Source organism: Eleutherodactylus coqui, chromosome 2 (assembly GCF_035609145.1).
Source record: "Eleutherodactylus coqui strain aEleCoq1 chromosome 2, aEleCoq1.hap1, whole genome shotgun sequence".
Classification (NCBI taxonomy): domain Eukaryota; kingdom Metazoa; phylum Chordata; class Amphibia; order Anura; family Eleutherodactylidae; genus Eleutherodactylus; species Eleutherodactylus coqui.
Window position 1 is genome coordinate 115,329,228 of NC_089838.1, and position 23,798 is coordinate 115,353,025.

The following is a 23,798-nucleotide window of genomic DNA, read 5'->3' on the forward strand; positions in this document are numbered from 1 at the left end:
GGCTGTAAGTAAATGAAATGTGATCCAGTGCAGAGGGCTTATATCCTGGCAGCGTGTTCTGGCAGAAGGCGGACAATTTTAGACGAGTGAGGAAGAATAACAGTGTAGTGCTCTATAGAGTGAAGGAGCACTTCTGAGAAAGAAGCCCCGGGCCGCAGGGGACTTGTCCTGGTAGAGTGTCACTAGGTCAGGCAGCATGTGGCAGTCATGCAGAGCACGCACAAGAGAAAGCTGAGGGCTCAATGCAGCCCGTTGCATGACTTCGGTGGAGGGGCTTTGGAGCTCAGACACTACAAGTCCATCGATACAAAGAATGCATTAGATGATGTCGGGGATATTAATTCCAACTCCTCCTGTCCAGAGACAGCTGTGTCTATGCCAGCCAGCCCCGCGAGGACCTACAGCAGAAGCAGGGGGTCTCCTCTCACTGGATATGGTAAATGTCATTTCATTCTCCCATTTATGAAAGAAAGATTGTCTCATTACATATTCTGTAACGCCTTCATTTCTATTGCTGCAGTAGAAGGTTTTTAGGTCATTTTAAACAATTACTATTAGCATCTTGTCAAGGGAAATCTGCTCAAGATACAGCGGTGTGTTAAAGTTATATAGCACTGTAGTTTGTGCCGAACATTCAAGCTGTGTGCATTCTGTTCAGCATCCCTTCTAGGATCCAATCCCGGAATTAGGCAATTCTAATATATAAATGTTAATGTCGTAGTAAGCAAGGCTTGTCAAAGTTTTAACCATTTTATAGCCAAGACTAATATAGATTGAATTAGACACCAATGTTCTGGTATGTGCTGATTAAACAATAATCTCTGAATTAAAGGCTGTTTCCATGCTTTAGGCTGCCGACTGGATTACAGGCAGATTAAAACACAAGTTTATCTGTTTCCCGTGAAAGTAAATTTGATCAAGAGTTCCTTGTATATTGACATTTTTAACTGGGTTTGATTGCTGACGGTAGTGTTCTTTAATTGGGTTACTCACAGGGAGAGTAATAATCCATTTAGAGCATCTTCTGTTTGCTTGTTGTTAAATTATACATTTGTACTTACTTTTTTTTATTTTTTAACTCATTTAATTGAACAGTAATCCAGATGAGAAAATGAAACCAAACAGAATCATATCTTGAAAGTAACATGCATATGCCGTACTGTGCAAAGGTTTTAGGCAAGTGAGGAACAAATGCTGCAAAGTAAGAATGCTTTCAAAAATAGAAGTGTTAATAGTTTTTTTCTGTTGTCAAATAAAATGCAAAGTGAATGAACAAAAGAGAAATCTAAATCAAATCAATATTTGGTGTGAGCACTCTTTGCCTTCAAAGCAGCTTCAATTCTTCTAGATACACTTGTACACAGTTTTTGAAGGAATTCGGCAGGGAGGTTGTTCCAAACATGTTGGAGAACTGACCTCAGATCTTATATGGATGTAGCCTTGCTCAAATCCTTCCGTCTCTTCATGTAACCCCAGACAGATCCAATGATGAGATCAGGGCTCTGTGGGGGCCATATCATCACTTCCAAGACTCCTTGTTCTTCCTTATGCCGAAGATAATTGTTAATGACATTAGGTGTATGTTTGGGGTCGCTATCCTGTTGCAAAGTAAATCAGATGCCTTCTACTTAGAAAAAAAATCTTACTTTGCAGCTCTTACTCCTCACCTGCCTAAAAGTTTTACACAGTACTGATATGATGTATGTAAGAGTACAGTCTGTACTCCACAATAATTACAATTTACAGTACATAATTTGAGACATAGCATCAATTAAAGGGGTGGTCTCGCGAAACCAAGTGGGGTTATACACTTCCGTATGGCCATATTAATGCACTTTGTAATATACATCGTGCATTAAATATGAGCCATACAGAAGTTATTCCACTTACCTGCTCCGTTGCTAGCGTCCTCGTCTCCATGGTTCCGTCTAAATTCGCTGGCAGCTTGCTTTTTTAGACGCGCTTGCGCAGTCCGGTCTTCTCCATTCAGCACGAGCCGCTTCAGTGTGCTCCCCGCTACAGCTCTTCTGCGCATGCGCAGACGAGCTGTCACTGCTCGGGAGCGCGCTGAAGCGGCCATTCTGCACCATCCTCTGTTAGAGGAAGGTGCAGAAACTGGAGCTGCCCAGCGGAGAAGACCAGCCCAGCCCAGCAGCCCCGAGAAGCCTCCCAGGTAAGTGATGGGTCGGGGGGGGCTGTCGCTAGGCCGGGGGGGCTGTCGCTGCGCCGGGGGAGCTAGCGCTAGGCCGGGGGAGCTAGCGCTAGGCCGGGGGGGCTGTCACTGCGCCGGGGGAGCTAGCGCTAGGCCGGGGGGGCTAGCGCTAGGCCGGGGGGGCTGTCGCTGCGCCGGGGGAGCTAGCGCTAGGCCGGGGGAGCTAGCGCTAGGCCGGGGGAGCTAGCGCTAGGCCGGGGGAGCTAGCGCTAGGCCGGGGGGGCTGTCGCTGCGATGGGGGGGGCTGTCGCTGCGCCGGGGGAGCTAGCGCTGGGGAGCCGGGGGCTAGCGCCGGTTACCTGCTGTCTGGTCGGCGGCTGCGGGGCGTCTGGTCGGCGGCTGCGATGCGTCCGGTTGCCATGGAGACACAGCTGGCGGCGTCTCGGGAGCGCGCACGTCGGGCTGCAGCGAGCGACGGGGAAAGAGCCGGCGGCCATCTTGAGGAAACTTTTATAACTTGCTGAAACGCTGGAACGGTAAGTACGAACCAGCTAGAAATGTCATTTACAGGGGGGCTTAGTAATGTGTGTTTAATGGGGGGGACTGGGCAAAAAAAAAAATTAACTGCTTCCTCGAGACATCTCCTTTAAGTCTAAGTAACTTAGGCATTCAGTAGTGATCTGTAATCATACTTAGTTAATAGTGTAAGATGAGAATTGCACATGCCGTCCCCAAGTCTCAAACGTCTTAGGACATTCCTTGTTTTTGTAGACCAACTCTTCATACAACAGAGTAGTATCCACCATATTTTTCTATAGGGTGATAGAGGGGGCCCTAGTTACCAACCATTTCAAGGCTATAGCCTTATGTGCTTAAAAAAAAGGTACTTCTCAAGAAAATCTTTTCATGATGTGTCTAGCCATCTTCCTGGAGAAGACCCAAAAGGCAAACCTCAGGCGTCCTAGGAATGGGTATTCCCAGCACTTCAGATAATAAGTCAATGACATAAAACCTGTGCAACCTCCAATTAGGTTGAAAAAATCTGCTCTTTTGCTCAGGGAATCTGTAATATTGTGGCTGGGGTAGCCCAAGGCCCCCTGTTCATGAACATTACCGCCGGCGAATCCCGCCGGCCGACGCTTTCCATAGCATTGCTATAGAAAGCGCCGACCCCTGCCCACGAGCAGAGAGACATTGCAATTCCCCGCTCTCGGCGGGCAATTCGCAGCATGCTATGAATTGCCCAGATTCTTCACGGCCAGCCTATCTATCAGATAGAGCTGCCCGGCAGAGATTCGGCGGCGGCTCCCACAGCGGAGATCTGCCGCGGGACTTCGCAACGCCCGTGGACAGGGGGCCTTACCATTTAAAATAAACAGATGTGAGTCAAATAACACTGGAAAATAAACAGTTCCACTTATTTATTGTTACCTGCAGGAGAGACATTGAGATGTAATTTCATAGGTTCCTGAATATCCTCTTCTGTCAGGTCTGGGGTGATTTGGCACTATTTAGCCATGGTTGTAAAAAAAATGCTAGTTTTTGCCAGGTAAGTAAATAGTAAAGATACACTCATTGTAAAAAAAAAAAACAAGCACCTAGGCGTTTTTGAAATCGAATGAAACTTTCTCTGTGTGATTGTAACATTGATAAAAGTAAGTGGTTACAAACAATATGTGTACAAAATGAGAATTTATTGTGGAAAGCTGAACATTTGAAGGGAGGGTCTAGTACCCTGTTGTACCGCCTCTAGCTTGGATGCACAATGTGTTACGGGCAGGCATGGAGGCTCTAGTATCCTGTTGTACCACCTCTAGGTTGGATGTGATATGGGCTGCATGGAGGCATACAGGTTCCGTATGGTATCCTTCAGCATATTGGTCCACATTTGCTGTAACTGAACCTCTAGATCGTGCAAACTTGTAGGCTGTTGAAGTTGACATCGCAGATGGTCCTATACATGTTCTATTGGTGATAAATCTGGTGACGAGTCAGGCTACAGAAGTGTGACAATGTTGTTGAGGCATTCCTGTGACATCCTTGTGTGTGTGGCCGAGCATGATCCTGCTGAAGAATGCCTCTTGGAAGCCTCCATGAGAGGAACACATGTGACTGCAGGATGTCCTGAACATATCGCTGAGCTGCCATTGTCCTTTAAACTATCAATTGGGGTGACCAACTATCGTATGCAATGCCCCCCGACCATCACACCAGCAGTGGGGGCAGTGTGCCACCCCATATCACAGGCAGAAATAAGGTGCTAATCCATAGGTCTCCAGATACTAACACGGCCATTGTCAGTGTCCAAACTACACCTGGATTTTTTGCTGAAGACAACCCGGTTTCACTCCATGACAATCCACTTTCATCATTCACAACAACACTGCAAATGGAGGTGATAGTGGGTTGGTGTCAAAGGCAATAAACGTAATAGGTGCTGTGAGACTAAATTTTATTCAGCCAAGTGCCTGGAAATGGTTCTGACAGACACAGGGACCTGTAATGATGGTGCCACCTGTCTCTGGATGGCGGACAACAAAACAGTTGGAGCTGCTCATGTTTGTTGGATGATAAAACGATCCTCTCTACTTGTGGTCTGTCAAGGGCATCCCAAGCCTGGTCATCTTGTGTGCATGCCCTTATAAATCCACTGGTCCCAACAACTCCTAACAGTTTAATCAGAATGGCCCTAGTGGTGGGCCATTTGTCAATACGACCATCCAGCATCTCTCGTTCCAAATTTGACAACTTCGGTTTCTTTGGATCAGAGTTTGCGTTGAGTAATTGGTCTTTGGAGTCACTGGACATTTCTCCCCTTTTCTGCAATTATGGGTATCATCCATGTTTTGGTTCTTTTTCGAGATTTCTTTCTGAGGTACCTAAAGAGAATGAATTTTCATCTCATCTCAAGAGTGTATTGTTGAAAGTGCAGAGAGACCTCAGAAGATGTGTAAGAGACTACAAGAGGTGGGCTGATAGCAAGCAGTCAGAGGGGTGGACCTTTTGCATTGGTGATTTGGTGTGGCTATCCACATTCTTTTGATCCTCACAAGATCAAAGACATCATTAACCCATCTCATTTAGACTGGAGATTCCTGGTTCTTTTAAAATTACCAATGTTTTTCATAAATCACTAATAACGAGTACATTGGTCCAGTGATTAGAAAGTCCCTCCCTCCTCCACGTTTAGTGGATGGGAATTTTCAATTTGAAGTCAGTCAAGGACTAGTTCATTTGGTATTCAATGGCTGTCCTCAAAGTTTAGTGGCGTGAGGTCTGGTAAACACGTGGTGGGAGGGGAGTTCTGAACCTCCATGTCCAATCCATCTGTTTGGCAGATTGTTATCAAGGTAAACTATTACATCACAATGTTAATTTACCAGGACTTACAGTAAGGTGCAGTTTCTAACGAAGGGATTAATTGCACCATTCTTCTTTGACGCTCCTCTGACTGGTGTCGTTACTTGAACTTGAACTTGCTTCAGCAATCTATCATGCCACGTGTTTAAGAGGACTCCATCTTGTTGGAAATATGTAAAATACTCATCCTTGAAGTCCTCTTAAACACGTGGCATGATAGATTGATGCAGTAAGTTCAAGTAAATTCCTGTCCAATGACCCGCTGGTTGCACAGCTTTTCTTGGACTCTGGAGATACTTTTCTATCAACCTTTCTTGCTTTGTGGGCTCGTCGATGTCGGTGGTCTTCCGGAATATTTATTCTAGATATTGTGAACTGTTCCTTCTGCATCAAACTTATCTGTAATTGGAATGATAGTAAGTCATGTAGGTGGATTTGTTAGAAATTTCGTCCAAAACTATCTTTGCACTTCAATAGAGTATTTTTTGTGAGCAGACAGACAACAATAAAGTTCCAGAACTAATTAAAAAGCCACTCCTGCAATTTAAAAAAAAAATCATTCATTATGCAGTTATCCCTCCAGTATATTAAAGTGAACTAGTGTTACCTTGGTTAGTCATTCCTTTATAGCTGAAACTCCTCGCTTCTCTCTCCTCCAGATGGTCATGTGATCTCATTTATGACCAGTTCAGATCTGCTTGCGGTTATGAATTAATTTTCTATTCTGTGTGATGCTATTACATGATCCCCATCACAGAAACTGTGTTGAGGGGTACACAAAATCTCCTGTCACAGTTACTGATGATCACACAGTTACTATCAGACAGATATAATGAAGGAGATGATAGGTCAACCTCCTGACTGTATACTCAGGCACTGACTGGCTCACTGGGGAGGCAGGGAATTCCCTGGTGGGCCCCTGAGAAGAGATTTGTCGAATTGTCTCCGTGCAGTCCTCATGCACACTAATACTTATGCCTGCAACTCCACTTGCCAAGCAGTGCACCATGGGAGAACGTAATTTACTGTGTATTGCAGCTTGAAAGAATAAATTCATTACATCTTACTACTTGCATTCATCAAGTCCCTTATAGGTGCAGTGGTGGGGCCTATCTTCTAGCTCCATTGGTTTTCGGTTGCCGATCTTTCATGCTGTGTCAAAAGATAGGTTTTGACCTATCTTTTAACGAAAAACACTGGACGTTCCCGTAGACTCCTAAGAGGAGGAGGGAGTTTACCTGCGTCCGTTGCTCAGAAAAAAAGACAGCTGACTCTATTTAAGCATTAGAAGTCATTCCAAGGACTCCTGCCATCTAACAGAACTCTGCGCTGTAGCATATTTTTCACGTGATATCCCCGTTTGAATGGAAAACGCTAGTTAATCTCGGGATTCAATAGCAGTAATTCTCCATTGATGCAATTTTGGCCCATGATGAGGCGGGCGTAAAAACACATCGCCTGTGTAAATGAGGTCTAAAAATGGTGGCTGATAAGTATCAGACAAGTGACTGCACTGCATAGAACTGGCTGCAATACACAGAGGAGAGACCTCCAGAGTGTGACAGACAATCAGGTGAGGGGGGAAGGGGGTAGGAATGGAAAAACATGTTTTTGTTGGAGTGGCCATTAAAATGAACTTAGTATCTGTCTTCATCATTGGGCCTTCACTTCTGTAGTGGCAGTGATAACATCCTTGCTGAGATGCATCTCCTGTATGTTAGAAATCTGCAACAACAATTCCATAAGACGTCCTTAATTCCAGAGCAGAAAGCTTTACGGAATTTAATCTTGCGGTTTTGAAGTACAGATGTGCGGATTTTAACAGGTGCGGAATTCAAGCCCCATAGGAATAACATTGTGACGCAAAAATGTCCACGTGTCCTAATTCTGGTCCCTGTGAAAGGTCCCTTAGGAGAAAGTAATGTGCAGTGTTTGCTCTAATTGTCTCGAAAGCCTGATCTCTGTGGATACAGTTACAGATAAGCAAGTAATTGGATCATTTGGGACACCTCTAAATGCCAATTCTTTATAGAAAGCTTGAGCAGCTAATGGAGAGTTAGCTAGTGCTATTGTGGAGCGTAAATATTTCATTTGACAGGTATGTGTACTGCGGGTATATTTTCAGCTGAAATGGCATTTATAAATGTATACTACACATTGTATAGCGCATGCAGCATTAACATGCTATAGACTGTTGCAATAGAACTCGGCTACATAAAACCATCTTGCGAGTTCTGTAATAATTTGATGTGTAGCTGGTACAAAGAGGCAGCAAACGAGAACCTCAGCTGAAACACATTAGGGCTCATTCAGGCAAGGACCTATGCGTGAAAAAATCACGCATGTTAAAACTCACGGCTATTAGAACCAATGGTTTCCTATGGGTACGTTCAGATAAATAAATTTTAGACGCGCAAAAAACATCAGATTTTTCCACGCTAAGGTCCCCGTGTGAATGAGCCCTTCATCTGTGTTTGGGGAGTGTAAGTATATCATTGTAGTCAGTACTGCAGCGCTGGTAGTGGGGACACATAAGGAATGAAGACATAGCCATAGACGGGAGCGTAGGAGAGTAGAAGTTAAAAAAAAAAGTGCACGGCACATGCGCGCGGCATGCTGCCGGCGTGCCGAGCACATCCGCCGGGCCGAGGAAAGAAGATCCGGCCACGACGGAGGGAAGATCCGCTGCATCTGGACAGGTAAGTATATTCTCTTTTTCAGGCCTCATGTCCGCAGGAAAAGAGGGACCCACTGCGTGATTCTGCATGGAGAATCCGCGCGGGCCCAAATTTCCTAGTGGACATGAGGCCTTAACCCCTTCATGACATGGCCTATTTTGAGCTTAAGGACGCAACAATTTTTGGCGGATTTTCTTCTCCGTTTATCAAAAGTCATAACTTTCGTATTTTTTCCGTCGACGCGGCCGTATGAGGGCTTGTTTTTTGCGTGGCGAACTGTAGTTTTTATCGGTGCCACTTTTCGTTACATAGACTATATTGTAAAACTTTTTTTTTTTTTTTAATGATAGCAGGGAGAGAAAACGCATCAATTCTGCCATAGATTTTTTTATTTTTTTTTTACAGCGTTAATCATGCAGCATAAATGAGACATTCCATTTTTTCTGCGGGTCGGTACGGTTACAACAATACCAAAATTCTTACATTTTTTTTAGGTTTTCCCACTTTTCTGCAATAAAAACCCTTTTTCTTGGAAATCTTTTTTTTTTCGAAATCGCTGCATTCAAAGTCCTGTAACTTTTTTATTTTTTGATGTACGGCACTCTGTGAGGGCTTATTTTTTGCGAGACAAGCTGTAGATTTTATTGGTACCATTTTGGGGTACATATGGCTTTTTTGTTCACTTTTATTGCGTTTTTAGTGAGGCAAAATGCTAAGAATTAGCATCTTGCCTCAGTTTTTTAGCGTTTTTTTCCGTGCACAGTCAAAAGCATGTGCAACTTATTGTATGCGTCGTTACGGACGCGACAATACCAAATATGTGGGATTTTATATTTTTTTACCTTTTTTTATGCTAATCTGAGAAAAAGCATAAAAAAATGTGTTTTTTTACTCTTTTTTTACATTTTTTTAAATTCTTTTTTTAATCTTTATTTTTTTTACACTATTTGAGTCCCTCTGAGGGACTTTAACCACTGCCCTGATGATCGCTGTTATAAGGCATGGCAGAGCTACTGCTCTCCCATGCCTTATCGCTTATACAGCGATCCTAGGCATAGGCAATACAGGACGCCAGTGTCTGGCGTCCTGTTGCCATGGTGACAGGCCGGGCTCTCGCGATGACATCGCGAGTTCCGGCCGGAGACACAGAGGGAGCCGCGCTCCCTCTGTGAACTCTTTCCCTGCTGCGATCTACTTAGATCGCGGCAGGGAAGGGGTTAACAGCGGGGGCGCAACGCCGATGCCCCCCCGCTGTTGCAGCGGGACGCCGGCTGTGACTGACAGCCGGCTCCCGCTGCGAGAGAGCGCTGGATCATATGTGATCCCGCGCTATCTCCAGGACGTAAGTTTACGCCCTGTTGCGGGAAGTACCAGGCTGCCAGGACGTAAACTTACGCCCTGCAGCGGGAAGGGGTTAATTACCAAGATGTTTTGCATCAAATATATGTATATCTGTATAACCCAAATGTTCCCTAATTCAGCAAAGGCCTATTATAATCCCGAGTGAGTGCCACATCAACCATAAAGTATACAGCAAGTGCCTCAGGCTTTATTCACATGAGCGTATATCGCCCATCGTTTTCACGGCTGGACGATATATGCTACCATCTGATGCATTGGATTCCAATGCATCAGATCAGACAGGTGATTTTTCGCCACGTAAAAGCGCCTGGCCGGCCAAGATAGCGCATATAAGCGCATTTCGGCTGGGCGCTTTTACAAAGCCAGGAAAGATAGTTCAGGAACTATCTTACCTGGCCAGAATTTGGCCACTGCCATAAACTCCTATGGTAGCCTGTGGGAGCAGCCAGAGAAGGGAGGTGGGAGGAAGTTTCACAGCGTGTCGGCTAAACTCCCACCCCCTTTCCTCCTTCTCTCTGCCCCTTGCCAGCTGTTTGCAATGGGAGGGGGTGGGAGCTAGTTGCTAAGATCCCACCCCGTTTCACCGCCTCCCATTGCTGGCAGCCGACAAGGAGCAGAGAGGGGGTGGAAACTTAGCACACTAGCTCCCGCCCTCTTCCCTTGCCGAGAGCCGGTAAGAGGGAGGCAGTTTAGCAGAGCTAAGCTGTCTCCCTTCGCCCGACATGCACCCGTTTACGGCGCGGGTGGGCACACATAAAAACACCTACGCTCGTGTGAATAAGCCCTCGGGGTGTACACTGGGCTTATTGACAACAATTAATACCAGAATTTAACTTTTATTGAACTAAAGTGAAATACTAAGAAGCATAGGTATTAAAAATACAAACACCTACCTAGCAAACCTGGGAGCGCTGAGCCACCCATAATATATATCATTCAATACTGCTGCAATGCTATATATAGAGCTCTCCTACGCTCTACTAGCTATACAGGATATCAAGCAGGTCACTGCTACAGACTAATGACTCTGCCTGAATAATATTGCCAGGTTTGTGTGTTTGAGCCAAAAGAAACATATAAACCCCCCAATATGGTTTGTTAATGTAGTGGCATCCTCAGGGGTCTGGGGTTACTGGCCCCACATTAACTCACAGAAATGCGCATATATCTATTTTTTCACTTTAAAAGGTTTTTCGACGCAGGTACTATTGATGACCTGTCCTCAGAATAGGTCATTAATAGTTCTTTAGCTGGAGTCGTCCTCTCATGACCCCAGCTGATCGGGTGCTGCTGTTGGCGCCATAATACACAAGCGTCAGACTAGAAGCAGTTATCCCTGTCTCCCATGTTAAAATCAATGCACCTGCAATTACAAATGTCAGCCACTACACAGGGTTGGAGCCAACTGCTTCTACCCCTGTGTGTTGTGACTCTGACAACGGGCACCTGATTAGCTGGGGTCCTGAGCGGAGGACGCCAGCTACTCAACTATTTATGACATATTTTGAGTCATCAATAGTATTTGCGTGGAAAAGCCCTTTAACCCCTTCCCGCTCCAGGATGTACATTTACGTCCTGGAGCGTCGGAGTATGTATGAAGAGAGCTTGCGGGGCGACCTCTCTTCATACAGCGCGGGCGTCAGCTGTTTATTACAGCTGACACCTGCGGGCAATAGGCCGATCACGGCTATTAACCCTTTAAATGCCGCTGTCGTGGTGAGATCGGGGGAGCCGTGCACATGTCATGGCAGCCGGGGGCCTTCTGAAAGGCCCCAGGGCTGCCTGGAGAGACTGCCTATCAAGCCATCCCCGTGGGATGGCTTGATAGGCTGCTTGTGAAATTGCAGAATGACGTAATGCTGTAGCATTACGTCATACTGCAGGAGCGATCAAAGCATCGCGTATTGTCGTCCCCCAGGGGGACTTGAATGTAAAGTAAAAAAAAAATCAATAAAGTTTTTTTAGTTGTAAAAAAAAAAAGTAATAAAAGTTTGAATCACCCTCCCTTTTGCCATATCTATAATTAAAAAATCTAAATAATAAAATAAAAATACATAACTGGTATCGCCACGTCTGTAAAAGTCCGCTCTATCAAAGTAGCACATTATTTACCCCGCACGGTGATCGTCCGAAAAAAATAAAAATAAAGACCACCAGAAATAAACTTTTTCAGTCACCCTGTCTCCTAGAAAAAGCGCAATAAAAAGCGATCAAAAAGTCGTATGTATTCCAAATTAGTACTAACGGAAACTACAGGACATCCCGCAAAAACGGTTGCCCTTGCTCAAGTATGTCAATGGAAAAATTTAAAAGTTATTGCTCGCACAAGATGACAGCAGAAAATAATTGAAAAAAATTAAATGTCTTTGAAAAAAAAAAGAGTAGTATAGTAAAAAAAAACTATACAAGTTTGGTATCGTAGTAATTGTACTGACCCATAGAATAAAGTTATCATGTTGTTTTTGTTGCAGCTTGTGCGCCATAGAAACAAGACGCACTGAAAGATGACAGAATGTCGTTTTTTTTTTCATTTTACTTTTTTTTAAAGTTTTTCAGTACATTATATGGTACTTTAATAAGCACCAATGAAAACTACAACTCATCCCGCAAAAAGCAAGCCCTCATTAAGCGATGATGGATAAATAAAGGAGTTACGATTTTTTTAAAGGGGGGAGGAAAAAACAAAAATGGAAAAATAAGGGGTCCGCGTCATGAAGGGGTTAATGTTTAATATTTGACTGCTAACAATAGTAAATACAATATAATGGTGCCAATATATGGAGTACGTTGCAAAGCACTAAGATTAAAAAGTGACCTATCTAAGTAAATACTTGCATTCTCCATTAAATAACAATGCTGGGGCATCTTTATTCTAGAACTCTGCATTGTGCCATTCTTCTGTTATTCCTCCTGGCAAGTCACACATAAGGCCTTAGTCACACGGGCGTTTTTTCCCGCGATTTGCGGATCGCATGACGGATGCGCATCCGCAAATCGCGTGACCGGGGCCGAAAAATCACCCGAAAAAACTGCTCCTAGCCGCGTTTCAATAGAAACGGGCCGGAGCTGTCCAGCGCATTGAATTCAATGGAGCCGGCAATACAGCTGGCTCCATTGAAAGCAAAGCGCTGCGGGCAATCTCACGATGAATTTTCGGGAAGGGCTTAAATATATAAGCCCTTCCCTGCAATTCATCCAGAAATGTGTAAAAATAAAAAATATATATATACTCACCTGGTCCCAGCCGCGGCCGGCGGCAGTTCTCCTTAATTGCTCTGAGTAGCATTCAGCAGCCGGGGATTTAAAATCCCCGCCCGCTGAATGAGCTGCCTCTGATTGGTCACAGCCTCACCAATCAGAGGCAGCTCTCACTTACCCATTCATGAATGCATGAATGGGTGAGTGAGTGCTGCCTCTGATTGGCTCAGCGCAGGGACCAATCAGGGGCAGCTCTCAGCTGTCAATCAGAGGCAGCACTCACTCACCAATTCATGAATTCATGAATGGGTAAGTGAGAGCTGCCTCTAATTGGTGAGGCTGTGACCAATCAGAGGCAGATTTTAAATCCCCGGCTGCCGAATACTACTCAGAGCAGTTCAGGAGAACTGCCGTCGGCCGCGGCTGAACTCCATCTGCCGGGACCAGGTGAGTATATATATTTTTTTTGTTTTTACACATTTCTGGATGAATTGCAGGGAAGGGCTTATATTTTTAAGCCCTTCCCGAAAATTCATCCCGTGCTCGCCGGCAGCCCATTGCTTTCAATGGAGCCGGCTGTATTGCCGGCTCCATTGAATTCAATGGGCAAACATCATTCTTCTCTGCCACAGCTGTTACAGCTGTGGCAGAGGAGAATGATTTGTCTAGTATATGTTCTCAATGGGGTCGGTGCTGCTGCCGCCGGCCCCATTGAGCGCATATAGAGAAGAGAACAGGAATCGCAGATCGCAGACAGGTGCGATCTGCGATTTCTGCTCTATAATTTATCGGACGAGCGCATAAAAAGCGCTCATGTGTCCGATACCATTGCAAAGCAATGGTTTTATAAAATCGCCGGACGCATGCGCAAATCGGGCGAGAAAAAGCCCATCTGACTGAGCCCTAAAGAAGTATAGCTGCTGGAAAAACAGTTGCCCTGAGACCGTACCATCACATTCTTCTAGAGATAACGCTATTATAAACATTGCCTGTAATAAAGAAAAATCACCGTGTTAGCATGAGAACAAATAAAGTTAAGTTAAAAGGAACCACACCATCGTTTTCTGGTAAGGTTCCCTTCCAGTTTGATATATCACACACTTACCTTCCCATTGAAAAAAATAGACTTCAATCCAAGATGGTTGCATTCAAAATGGCCGTCATTTTGGCGACATGGCCCAACAGGATTACCCATTCCCCTGCAGCTTGTATGCAAAATTGGATCACTGTCTGCCTAACCGTTTTCATGCTCTATGGTTGTTTCCACACTTTTGAGAAATCCTCTGTATTCAAAGCTATATAAGGAAAGTTTAAAGGCACCACTTGAATGAGCAAGATTAGGGATTACTAGAAAAATATTAAAATATATTAGCATATAGAATCTCATTGTAGCATAAGAGGACCCCATTTACTTCCACTGGGAAAACTATTTTATTTTATATGAAGCATTTCTTTTATTTTATAATGTGTGTTTATTGGTAGTCCAACAGAAAAGTGCTGACCTGCCATGCTGGATAGTTGTGTACTGCAGGTGAGATTTATGGTCGTACACTTGTGATGGTTTATTGTGGAGCAAATAACCCTCAGGAGATGACAAAATCGTTTTGCTAGCTTTATCTTTCTGTTTCTCATGATATTTTTCATATTTTACAGAAACAGATCCTAATAGTGGCAGCTACAATAATCTGTCCAGTGGGACGAGCTACTACAGCTGTGTCAGTCAGATCACTATAGGTAAGAAGCAAAATGTGATCATAAAAGAGCAAAAGTATAACAAGAGAAGAAAAGTTCAGTTCCTTCTCAACAGCACATTCTGAAACAAGAATACATTAAGAATTGACTAAATAAGATTTTACAGTAATATACTATATACCTATATAGAAATCAAAGACAAGAATATGCATAGACATACTGCTACTCATGTCACCAGTAGCAAGTGAAGAACCTGTTGGATCCCACATTGTGTGTGTATTCCAATATACATCTAGGTAATTCCAAGAGCATGACAAGTAAATAACATGATCTATGTGACGTTTGTCCAGGGCATACAGAACGGTGCCCCTCATGCAGAGGCATAACTTGAAGCTCCTGGGCCCCAATGCAAAACCTGGAACGGGGCCCCCAACTATAATGCTTTATTCATAGTACTGGGATCCCTATATGGAGAAGAGAGGCCTTGTGGGCCTCCCAAGGCTCCTGGGCCAGGGTGCAACCGCATCCCCTGCATCCTCTATAGTTACGCCCCTGCCCTCATGTACATCACAAATACGTCTCACCTGGACATTGCTATTTTCCACGAGGGACAAATATATTTAAACAATAAAACACAGGGAACACAAAAGAGGTAAAAAAAAATCAATAGAAATGCGAGAGTGGGAATCCTATCTATCACCAATTTTGTTGTAGTATACTTTGCCTAAAAGTAGAGAAATCGCCTTGACAGGGACGGCCCCGCGTCTTGAACTTTCTTTATCCCTGGATAGAGGGTAAGGAAGAATATAGAGCAGATAGAAAAGATATACATACACACATATGCATACATAGAATTATTAAAAAAGATGAAGCAGATTTGGGGATTGAATAACAAACAAACTACAAAAGACAGGTACACAATCCACACATCACTGAAAAGTAGAAGGTTCAAAGTTCATGCCATTCCAGTAAGTTCCATTTTCTGTCACACCGCAGCGCTGTTTCTTGTTGTTTACAGTTTATAAGAAAATGGCGACACCACAGGAGAAATCGTTTTGTGTGCACGAATTTGCTAAGTGTGAATCCATTGTTCAAGTGCAACGTGAATTCTGGCATCGATTCCTAAAACAGCCGCCTCGTCCCAGGCAAATTTACAAGTGGCATAGAAAATGTGTTGAACTTGGTTGCATATGCAAACAGAAAAGCACTGGTCACTGCGATGTGGCAGAAAATGGGACTTAATGGTATGTCATAAAAAAAACTTTGAACCTTCCTCTTTTCAGTGATGTGAGGATTGTGTACCTGTCTTTTGTAGATTGTTTGTTATTAAATTCACAAATCTGCTCCCCCTCTTTTAGAATGTGTGTGTCTATACACTGAACCCGACTGCGGAATTTTCGACAGATGATGACTCAGGGGCCTTCTGCAGTGAGAAAAAGAAGGCACTTATCAGCGCCGAAGACCAGATCACACGGACCGGAGCTGACATTGTGACATCACCCCAGCTCCACTTTTTGACTGCGGCCAGCGCACTGCAACAGTATTCAATTAATTCCACCATATATTGCTTGGGTTTTAGCTGGGGAATTGTGTCTTTTTCTCACTGCAGTTGCCACACGCTGGGAATAACTTTGGAAAGCAACTAATTTTGTACGTGTTATTGGCCACTTTCATCCTGCTTCTACCTTTACATTGTAAACGAAAATTACAGCTTGAGGTAATAACAGCTCTGATCCCATTACCATTACAGCTACTCCCACATCCACTAATAGCTGAGCAGCTGAAAGTAAATAATAAATGTGCACAAGTTTGCACACAATTTCCTACACTTTAACATGTCCGAAAGATGTCAAGAGACAATATTAATTAGGAACCAATTAGGAATCTGGGTGCGAAGACCCTCAGTGATCACTACAATAAAGGGGCTGTGCTACGCTTCTGGAAACACCCATTTGCAGAGGTGTAACTTGACATCCCTGGGCTACAACGTGAAATCTGCAATTGAGCCACACACTTACCATATAACATATTGGTTAATGGCCTACAGTCTTGCAGGTAAAACTGCTGTTTAACTGTAAAAGCATGCAGCCATTAAAAATTAATTTGAAAACTCTATTTTGTGATAAAACTGCATGTCGACATAATTTTTGGCCATCCTGTGGCTGTGGCATGGGGTAGCACTCTGTGTAGGATACACCATAAATGCTACCTGTGGGGTCCTCACCTATGAGGTGAATAGAGATCCACCAACTCCCACTCCATATACTTCAGAGAAAACATGTAAGCGCAACCAACTTTGGAAAATTCAGAGGCCGGGAATAAAAAATATTGCTAACTGGCTCATCAGAAAAGGCCAAATCAAAACTGCAGTGAGGGGAAAGGTTCAGTGCTGCCCAAGCCATGTCCTTGACAACGTCAGCTTTTAGCCTAAATTAAATTTTAAAAAAGCACTATGCGGAGAATCTCCAGACTACATGTAACTATAGTTGTGTGGTCTGATGTGCATCTACACTGAATGGCCACTTTAGAAGAGATGTCTGCCTTGTCAACATTGGATCTTCGCTGTATGGAAATTAGACACATGACCCCAGAGTACAGCATAAAATCAAGTGAGCAAGCTTTCCATGGATCAGTTCCAATGTGAATCCGCACTAGAATAGGGACATCAAGCAATCTGACTGACTCTAAACAAGCCGAGAATTTCAAAACTGCCAACCTTGTGGGCTTTTCTCATCCAACAGAGTTGAGAGTACACCGGGAATGGTGTAATATAGGAAAAACCTTCAGCAGGAGGGAATTCTGTGGACGTTAACTAATCATTGATGAAAGGGTTCAGATGAAGATGTAAAGAATTGTTCTGACAAACAGGCACAGTCACTACTTCCAGATACAATCCTGATGCTCCAACTAATACATTCAAATGAAGAACTCTTTGCTTCTTAGCATGATGGGCTATAACGGCAGACTGAGACGACCAATCTAAGTGCCATTGCTGTCAAAGAGAAACAGAAAGGCAAGACTCCAGTGGACAAAAGAGTGCAAAAATTGGATTAGTGAGTAGTGGAAAAACAAACTGCCTGGTCTGAAAAATCTAGATTTCTGATGCACTATGCTGATGGGAGGGTCAGAATTTGGAGCAAACAGCATGAATAAAGGAACCATTCTTGTCTGGTGTCAACAGTTCCTACTGGCGGAGTTGGACCAGTGTTTCCCAAACTCCAGTCCTCCTGAAGCCCCACTGGTCATGTTTTCAGGATTGCACAGGTGATGTAATTATTGTCAGTGCCTCGGACATTGCCACAGGTGTTCTTACTATAGGATATCCTGAAAACATGACCTGTTGGGGTCCATGAGGACTGGAGTTTGGGAAACACTGAGTTGGACTAATAGTGGGGGCAGTGTTTTACTTGCGCAGCTTAGGTGCTGTGATACCTTTGGAAGGACGCGATAACAAACTGCTGTGGTTCTGAAGACTGAAGGAGGTCCAATGCATTGCTAGAGGATTATCTCTAATGAAGTGGCCATTCAGTGTATATGTATACTCTACACAATTCACAAACCGAAAAAACACACAACATAAATGTCTGTTGGGATAAAATGATTTTCAGCATCATAGACACAAGTTCCTGAGTAACATAAACCCAGCGACTTGCCCTCATGCTATGTTCCAGTATGGTGGTTAGCCCGATAGCAGACTGGAAACTTCAGAAAGCAGAAATTGTCCTGTCAAGAGCATATAATAGAAGTGTCATTTACTAAATGTCAATAAATACAGGGTGAGGCAAAAATCTGTAAAAACTCATTTTATAGGTGTAATAATGAGAAAGTTGACTTTCAATGTGTAAAAGTATTAATTGGAAGGGAGGCTACTTTTTTTGGTAGAGGAGATGTTTTCAGTGGTCAGTTTGAACTCTGCCATTTTGAATTCAGCTCAACTTTTTATAAATGGGAAGGGGGTCATATGATATATTAATTTTGACTAGAATTTACTCTCAAACACACTGTAAGTGTCAACTTTGCCATATCTTTACTTGTTTAAGAGTTAAGTGAGGACAAATGTTCGTAAATTGTATCTGACATTCAGGGCCTTTTTTCACCTAACAGTGAGAAGTACGTCCAGATGTACAGGCTACCATGTTCCCACCTGTATAATAAGACCAGTGAGTTCCTATGTCAATTTCAACAGGATGCGCATCTCTGCACTTTGTTGTGGCTTTATGGATAGCTGAATGTGCAATCCCATAGGCACTGATTGGGCATAGAGGTCTGGTAGAATAGCCTCTAGAGTCGCCGAACTTAACGCCTTTGGACTTTTATCTCTGAGGCCATTTCCCTTGTATATATGGTAAAAATAAGCAATACGGTTCACCTGAAACAGCAAATCCTACAGTTCTGTGAAGAAGTATCAGCTGCAGTTCTTCAGGGTTTTCACGAAAACTGGATTAAATGTTCAACAATATGCATCTGGCAGAATGGTAGACACTTATAACATGTCATGTAAAGCACTTTGTGAAACTTTGCCCTCACTTAACTCATAAATAAGTAAAGATAAGGCAAAACTGATACTTGCAGTGTGTTTCTGAGTAAATTCTAGCCAAGACTGATATATCACATGACCTCCTTCCAATTTGCAAAACCCAAGCTGAATTCAATATTGAAGAGTTCAAAGGGGCAGCTGAAAATGTCTCCTCCAGAAAAAATGCAGCCTCCCTTCCCAATTAATGCTTCACATATTGGAAGTCAATTTTCTCATTATTTCTCCGGTTAAATGAGTGTGTCCAGACTTTTGCCTCACCCTGTACTATATTCATGGAATTATTTGTGTATGTAGCATAATACTAATAATATATAATCAGTCCAAGTAAAGTAAATGTTAATAAGACTGGTCAAATATTTTCTAAAATCCATAACTCTCTTTTGACGTTTCCTATTTTCTAGGTTTTGAAGTTAATGGACCAGTTGCGATAGGAATATCACATTGGAAACCCCCATATGTTCACAATGAAACATACCATCCATTTGAGCAATCCCAGAATAATCCTGAAGTCTCAGCAGCTCCAGTGTCTTGCTCCTTCCTTACACAGATGGATGTATCAGCATCTTTATCTTGTCCGACCTCTCTGTCCATTATTCCTGCAGTCTCTCGCAGTAGGAGTCAAGATACCCTAAGTCAAGACTCAGAAGCTAATCAGGGTAAGACTTTATATTTCTTCTCATACTTGTACTGTGGTGTTCTAATATGGAGAATGGTGGCTACTCACGTATGTAACTACTGTAGAGAAAAAGTATAGAGGTCCCTCACATTTAGGTATTCCCCAAAGTAGTATTCATACATAAGACCTACCTTTTTTTCTACATGATTCACTTTAGAGCTAATGCTTTAAATTTTACCAGTGATTGCACTTTCATACAAACATAATCAACTTTGAATCACATCAGGGCCTCATGAACATGGCTGTATTATGGATCTTGGTGTGGCACTAGCGTATTTGGGTTGTGTGCGTTCTGTGTTAATTTATGGGGCTGTGCACACTACTGTTTTTTCACGTGGACCTATGGTTCACTTGAAAAAAATTGTCGCATGTCCTATTCTTGTCTGTATAATGGTTGAGAATTAGAAAGTGAAGCACTGAGCGAGAAGTCAGTGATCTCTTTGAGCCTAAACAATCTAAGCGATGGCGTCAGTGCTTGTGCAGTTATGTAAAAAAAGGGCCATTAGTCTGTAGTTACATTAGTTGTGTACCCCCCCTCACCTGGGGAGCAGTGTAGGGTATATAGTGTGCACACTTGTTTAACAGTTGTCCTCATCATAGGCTATCACTCGTGGCCAAGCATGATTGCCTATCAAGTATGGGGTCTTTGCGGTGGATCAGTAGGTGACTATAGAGACCTATTCTTGATCCACAGGTTCTTTCGCAGTTGGTACATCGGCTTCCAAATAGAAGATGGTCCTGACAAGGGTTGGCTTGACATGCTTTCCTCTTGATATGTTTCTCCCTTTCGCCTTTCATTCGTGCCACTTCAAAATTCACAGCACTGTTGGTAACGGCTGACCCCCAAATTGAGCGCTTGAGGGCCAGGGCTTCCCAGTTCTCGATGTCTATCAAGACAATTGTGCCACTGTCTTGTCCAGCCTATCATGTACTTTATATGCAAAAGATCCTACCACAATACATGAAACTTGTACAATTGTTTTGTGTTTCATTTGTTGGTTTACATGTTTGATTCAATCTTTGTGTGATTTAATTTGGAATAATTGAGTTACTGTGATGAGAGGAAAAGAGTGACCTGTAATCCAATACCTGGCTCTACAGGTCACACGTGCATTGTTCCTTTGCGCAGTATCAGGTGTACTTTCCCTTCCGCTGTTGTCTCTTTCTCTCTGCTCAGCAGTTAACAGCCTATTAAAGAGCTATACATAAACTAAAGCGGACATTTCAATAAGTAGGCATGACTGGTGACTCGGTTGACCTTCTCATTTTCCTTCTTCATAGGAAACAGTTTATCCTGTTAATCATGGCGGAGGGGCGTGCTGGTCTCTAGTTAACAATGTAGGGTAAAGACAGAGTTATACCTGCAGCACCACAAAAACACCCACACTGGGCAGGGCAGAGAAAGGTATGCAAAGCTAAGTCAGGGAGTCCCTGTGGTTAGTCCAAGGTAAAAAGAACATTTAGCCGCATCAGTTGGTGCAAAACAGTGTTAACACTTTTTATTCTCCCATAACATACAGGGGAAGCTACATTTTGACCTCCATGTTTTTTTTCAAGCTTAGTTAACAATATAGTTGACAAGGGTATTAGTGTATCTTGACACCACCGGAAGATACAGGTTTGACAGGAGAAAAGCCCCTGTCACACCCCCAGCTCCCGATAGGGTCAAAGCTGGAAGGTCCTAGGAGCATGTACATTCATTTTACGTTTCCCTGCAGGTTTACCCTGATGGCTGTAACATGGTATAATTTTAAGCTTATAATATAAGCCTAAAAAGACAATGAACTCTCACCCTAAAGCAGCAGGCTAGTCTAGAATCTAAGCACACGCTGCAGCCTTCCCCACAGCTTCCTCGTCCCCCTCACTGTGACCCAGCGCTCCTAAAGGCTTCCCCATAGCCTCCACGTTACTCTTGCTAAGTGAAACCCAGTGACCAGGTCGCTCCATCGGTGTACGACTGCGTCGCTGTGTGCTCCGACATGCTGAGGGAGGCTGTACACCGGTTCTCGGTGTGTCTTTGCGGCGCTGTACTGTCCCTGCTCCTGGCCAGCTAGGTTCGACTGACAAAGGGGTCCTCGGTCGGCCGCTCCGAATGGCAAGCCCTGCTGAAAATGAGATGGGGCTGTTGCACGTCGGCGCTGGTAAGTGAACCACAATATGACAGTGGTGGGGTGGGGGGCCGGCCGCCAGTATGCCGCCGCACGGGGCTGTGCAATCCCTGCTCCACATACCGCTCTCCCCTTCCCTTGCACATGGGGCTGCGCATTTAGGATTTTACATTGAAACTTTTGTGCGGCTGCCAGGACCTGCTGCTTAAGTTGTGCAGCCTATCAGGTAGGGAGGATGTCAGCCTCCTTTCTATCTTGTCTCCATCAGGGCTTCCTGGTGGCGTCAAGATACACTAATACCGTTGTCAAGAAGGACATCAGTTGACAACATTTGTTGCTAGAAAAAGGAATATTAAAGGAATTTTCCAAGATTTAGAAAAAGTGAAAGGTGTCATATAATGGTGTAAAAAAAAAAGGAAAAAGCCATAATCACTTGTCCAATGGCCTGCCCCGTGCAGCGCCGCTACTAGAGTTTCCTGCTGGTCTCATCTTGGAAGTGACTGCCGTGGTCATGCTCATGTGATCCCTGACCAGTCATTGGTTTCAGCTGTGCATGAACAACACATGATCATAGAGACCAGTAATTGGAGAGCAGTCATGGGAGTGATAAACTGCATGTGACCACTGCACTTACGTATGGGATAAAACATTTGTGGATTGGAGAGGCGGCGCTGGATAGGGGAGGCCACTCAACCAGTGATTATGTCTTTTTTTTTCTTTATTTTACCTGCTTTTATTTTTTCTTTTATTCTTGGAAAACCCCTTTAACCCCTTAAAGACACGGCCTAATTTGGCCATCAGGACACAACTCTTTTGGTATTTTCACCTCCACTTTTCAAAAGCAGTATTTTTTTTTATTTTTCAATCAACATGGCAATATGAAGGCTTTTTTTTGCGTGTGAACTGTAGTTTTTATTGGTACCATTTTTTGGGTACATATAATGTATTGTAAAATTTTTAACATTTTTGGGGGGAAGGCAGGAAGAGAAAACACCTCTATTCTGCCATTATTTGTTTCTTTACAGCATTAGGCTGCATTCACACAAACGTATATCGGCTTGGTTTTCATGCCGAGCCGATATACGTCGTCCATCCCCTCCCCCCCCCATGCAGATGAGGACGACGTATATCGGCTCGGCGTGAAAACCGAGCCAATATACGTTTGTGTGAATGCAGCCTAAGGGTAACTACCCACTACAGTTTTTTTTCACTGCGGAATTCGCAGCGTTTTTTTTTCTGCAGGGGTCTATGGAACTTGTAATGTTAAAATCGCGATCGCGCAAAATCGCGATTTCACGGTAAATTGCGATTTTGCGCAATCGCGATTTTAGCATTACATGTCCCATAGACACCTGGAGGAAAAAAAAAGCTGCAGATTTCGCAGTAAAAAAAAACTGTAGTGGGTAGTCACCCTTAATCATACAGCATAAAGTTATACATTTTTTCTGCAGGTCGTTAGAATTCCGACCATTCCAAAATTCTTACTTTTTTTTTCTTTAGGCTTTTCCACTTTGTGCAATAAAAACCCTTTTGTTTTTCTATGGACGCAGCTACATGCATGTTTATTTTTTGCACTGTGAAAATTTTTTTTTTAACATTTTTTATGTCCCTGTATGGGACTTTAACCATAAGGGCTCCTATCCACGGGCGATTGTGCATTGCATTACTTACGCTGATAATCCAGGCACGGGTAACGCAGTTTACGCTTTCCATAGCGTTGCTATGAACAGCACAGCCTCCTGTCCACGAGTGGAGAATTATAGCGATTCTCCGCTCATGGGACTCAAAATGTGGTATGCTGCAATTTGCCTCGATTCTCTGCGGTGAGCCTATCTGTCAGTTCTCTCCCCTGCTTCCAGGCAGCGGAATATCGCTAGCGATATTCTGCCTCGCCTGTGGACAGGGAGCCCAAAAGTTCTAATCACTATGGTAATATATTATAGTACTTCTGCAATGTATTATCGCTCACAATAGCAATCTCAGGCCATGGCAGGCCTGGACAGCAGTATATGGCATCTGATTGGCCCTCTGCGAT

General features: G+C 43.6%; 1 protein-coding gene across 1 annotated transcript in view; it reads left to right on the forward strand.

Moving 5' to 3' along the window:
* Positions 1 to 207: 207 nt before the first annotated feature.
* ANO4 (anoctamin 4) overlaps positions 208 to 23,798 on the forward strand; it is a 182,346-nt gene continuing 158,755 nt past the window's right edge. Inside the window, exons 1-3 of the mRNA XM_066589846.1 lie at positions 208 to 436; positions 14,404 to 14,484; positions 19,381 to 19,635. Of these exons, the coding sequence (XP_066445943.1) occupies positions 208 to 436; positions 14,404 to 14,484; positions 19,381 to 19,635 (565 nt within the window). The remainder of the gene's footprint in view (positions 437 to 14,403; positions 14,485 to 19,380; positions 19,636 to 23,798) is intronic.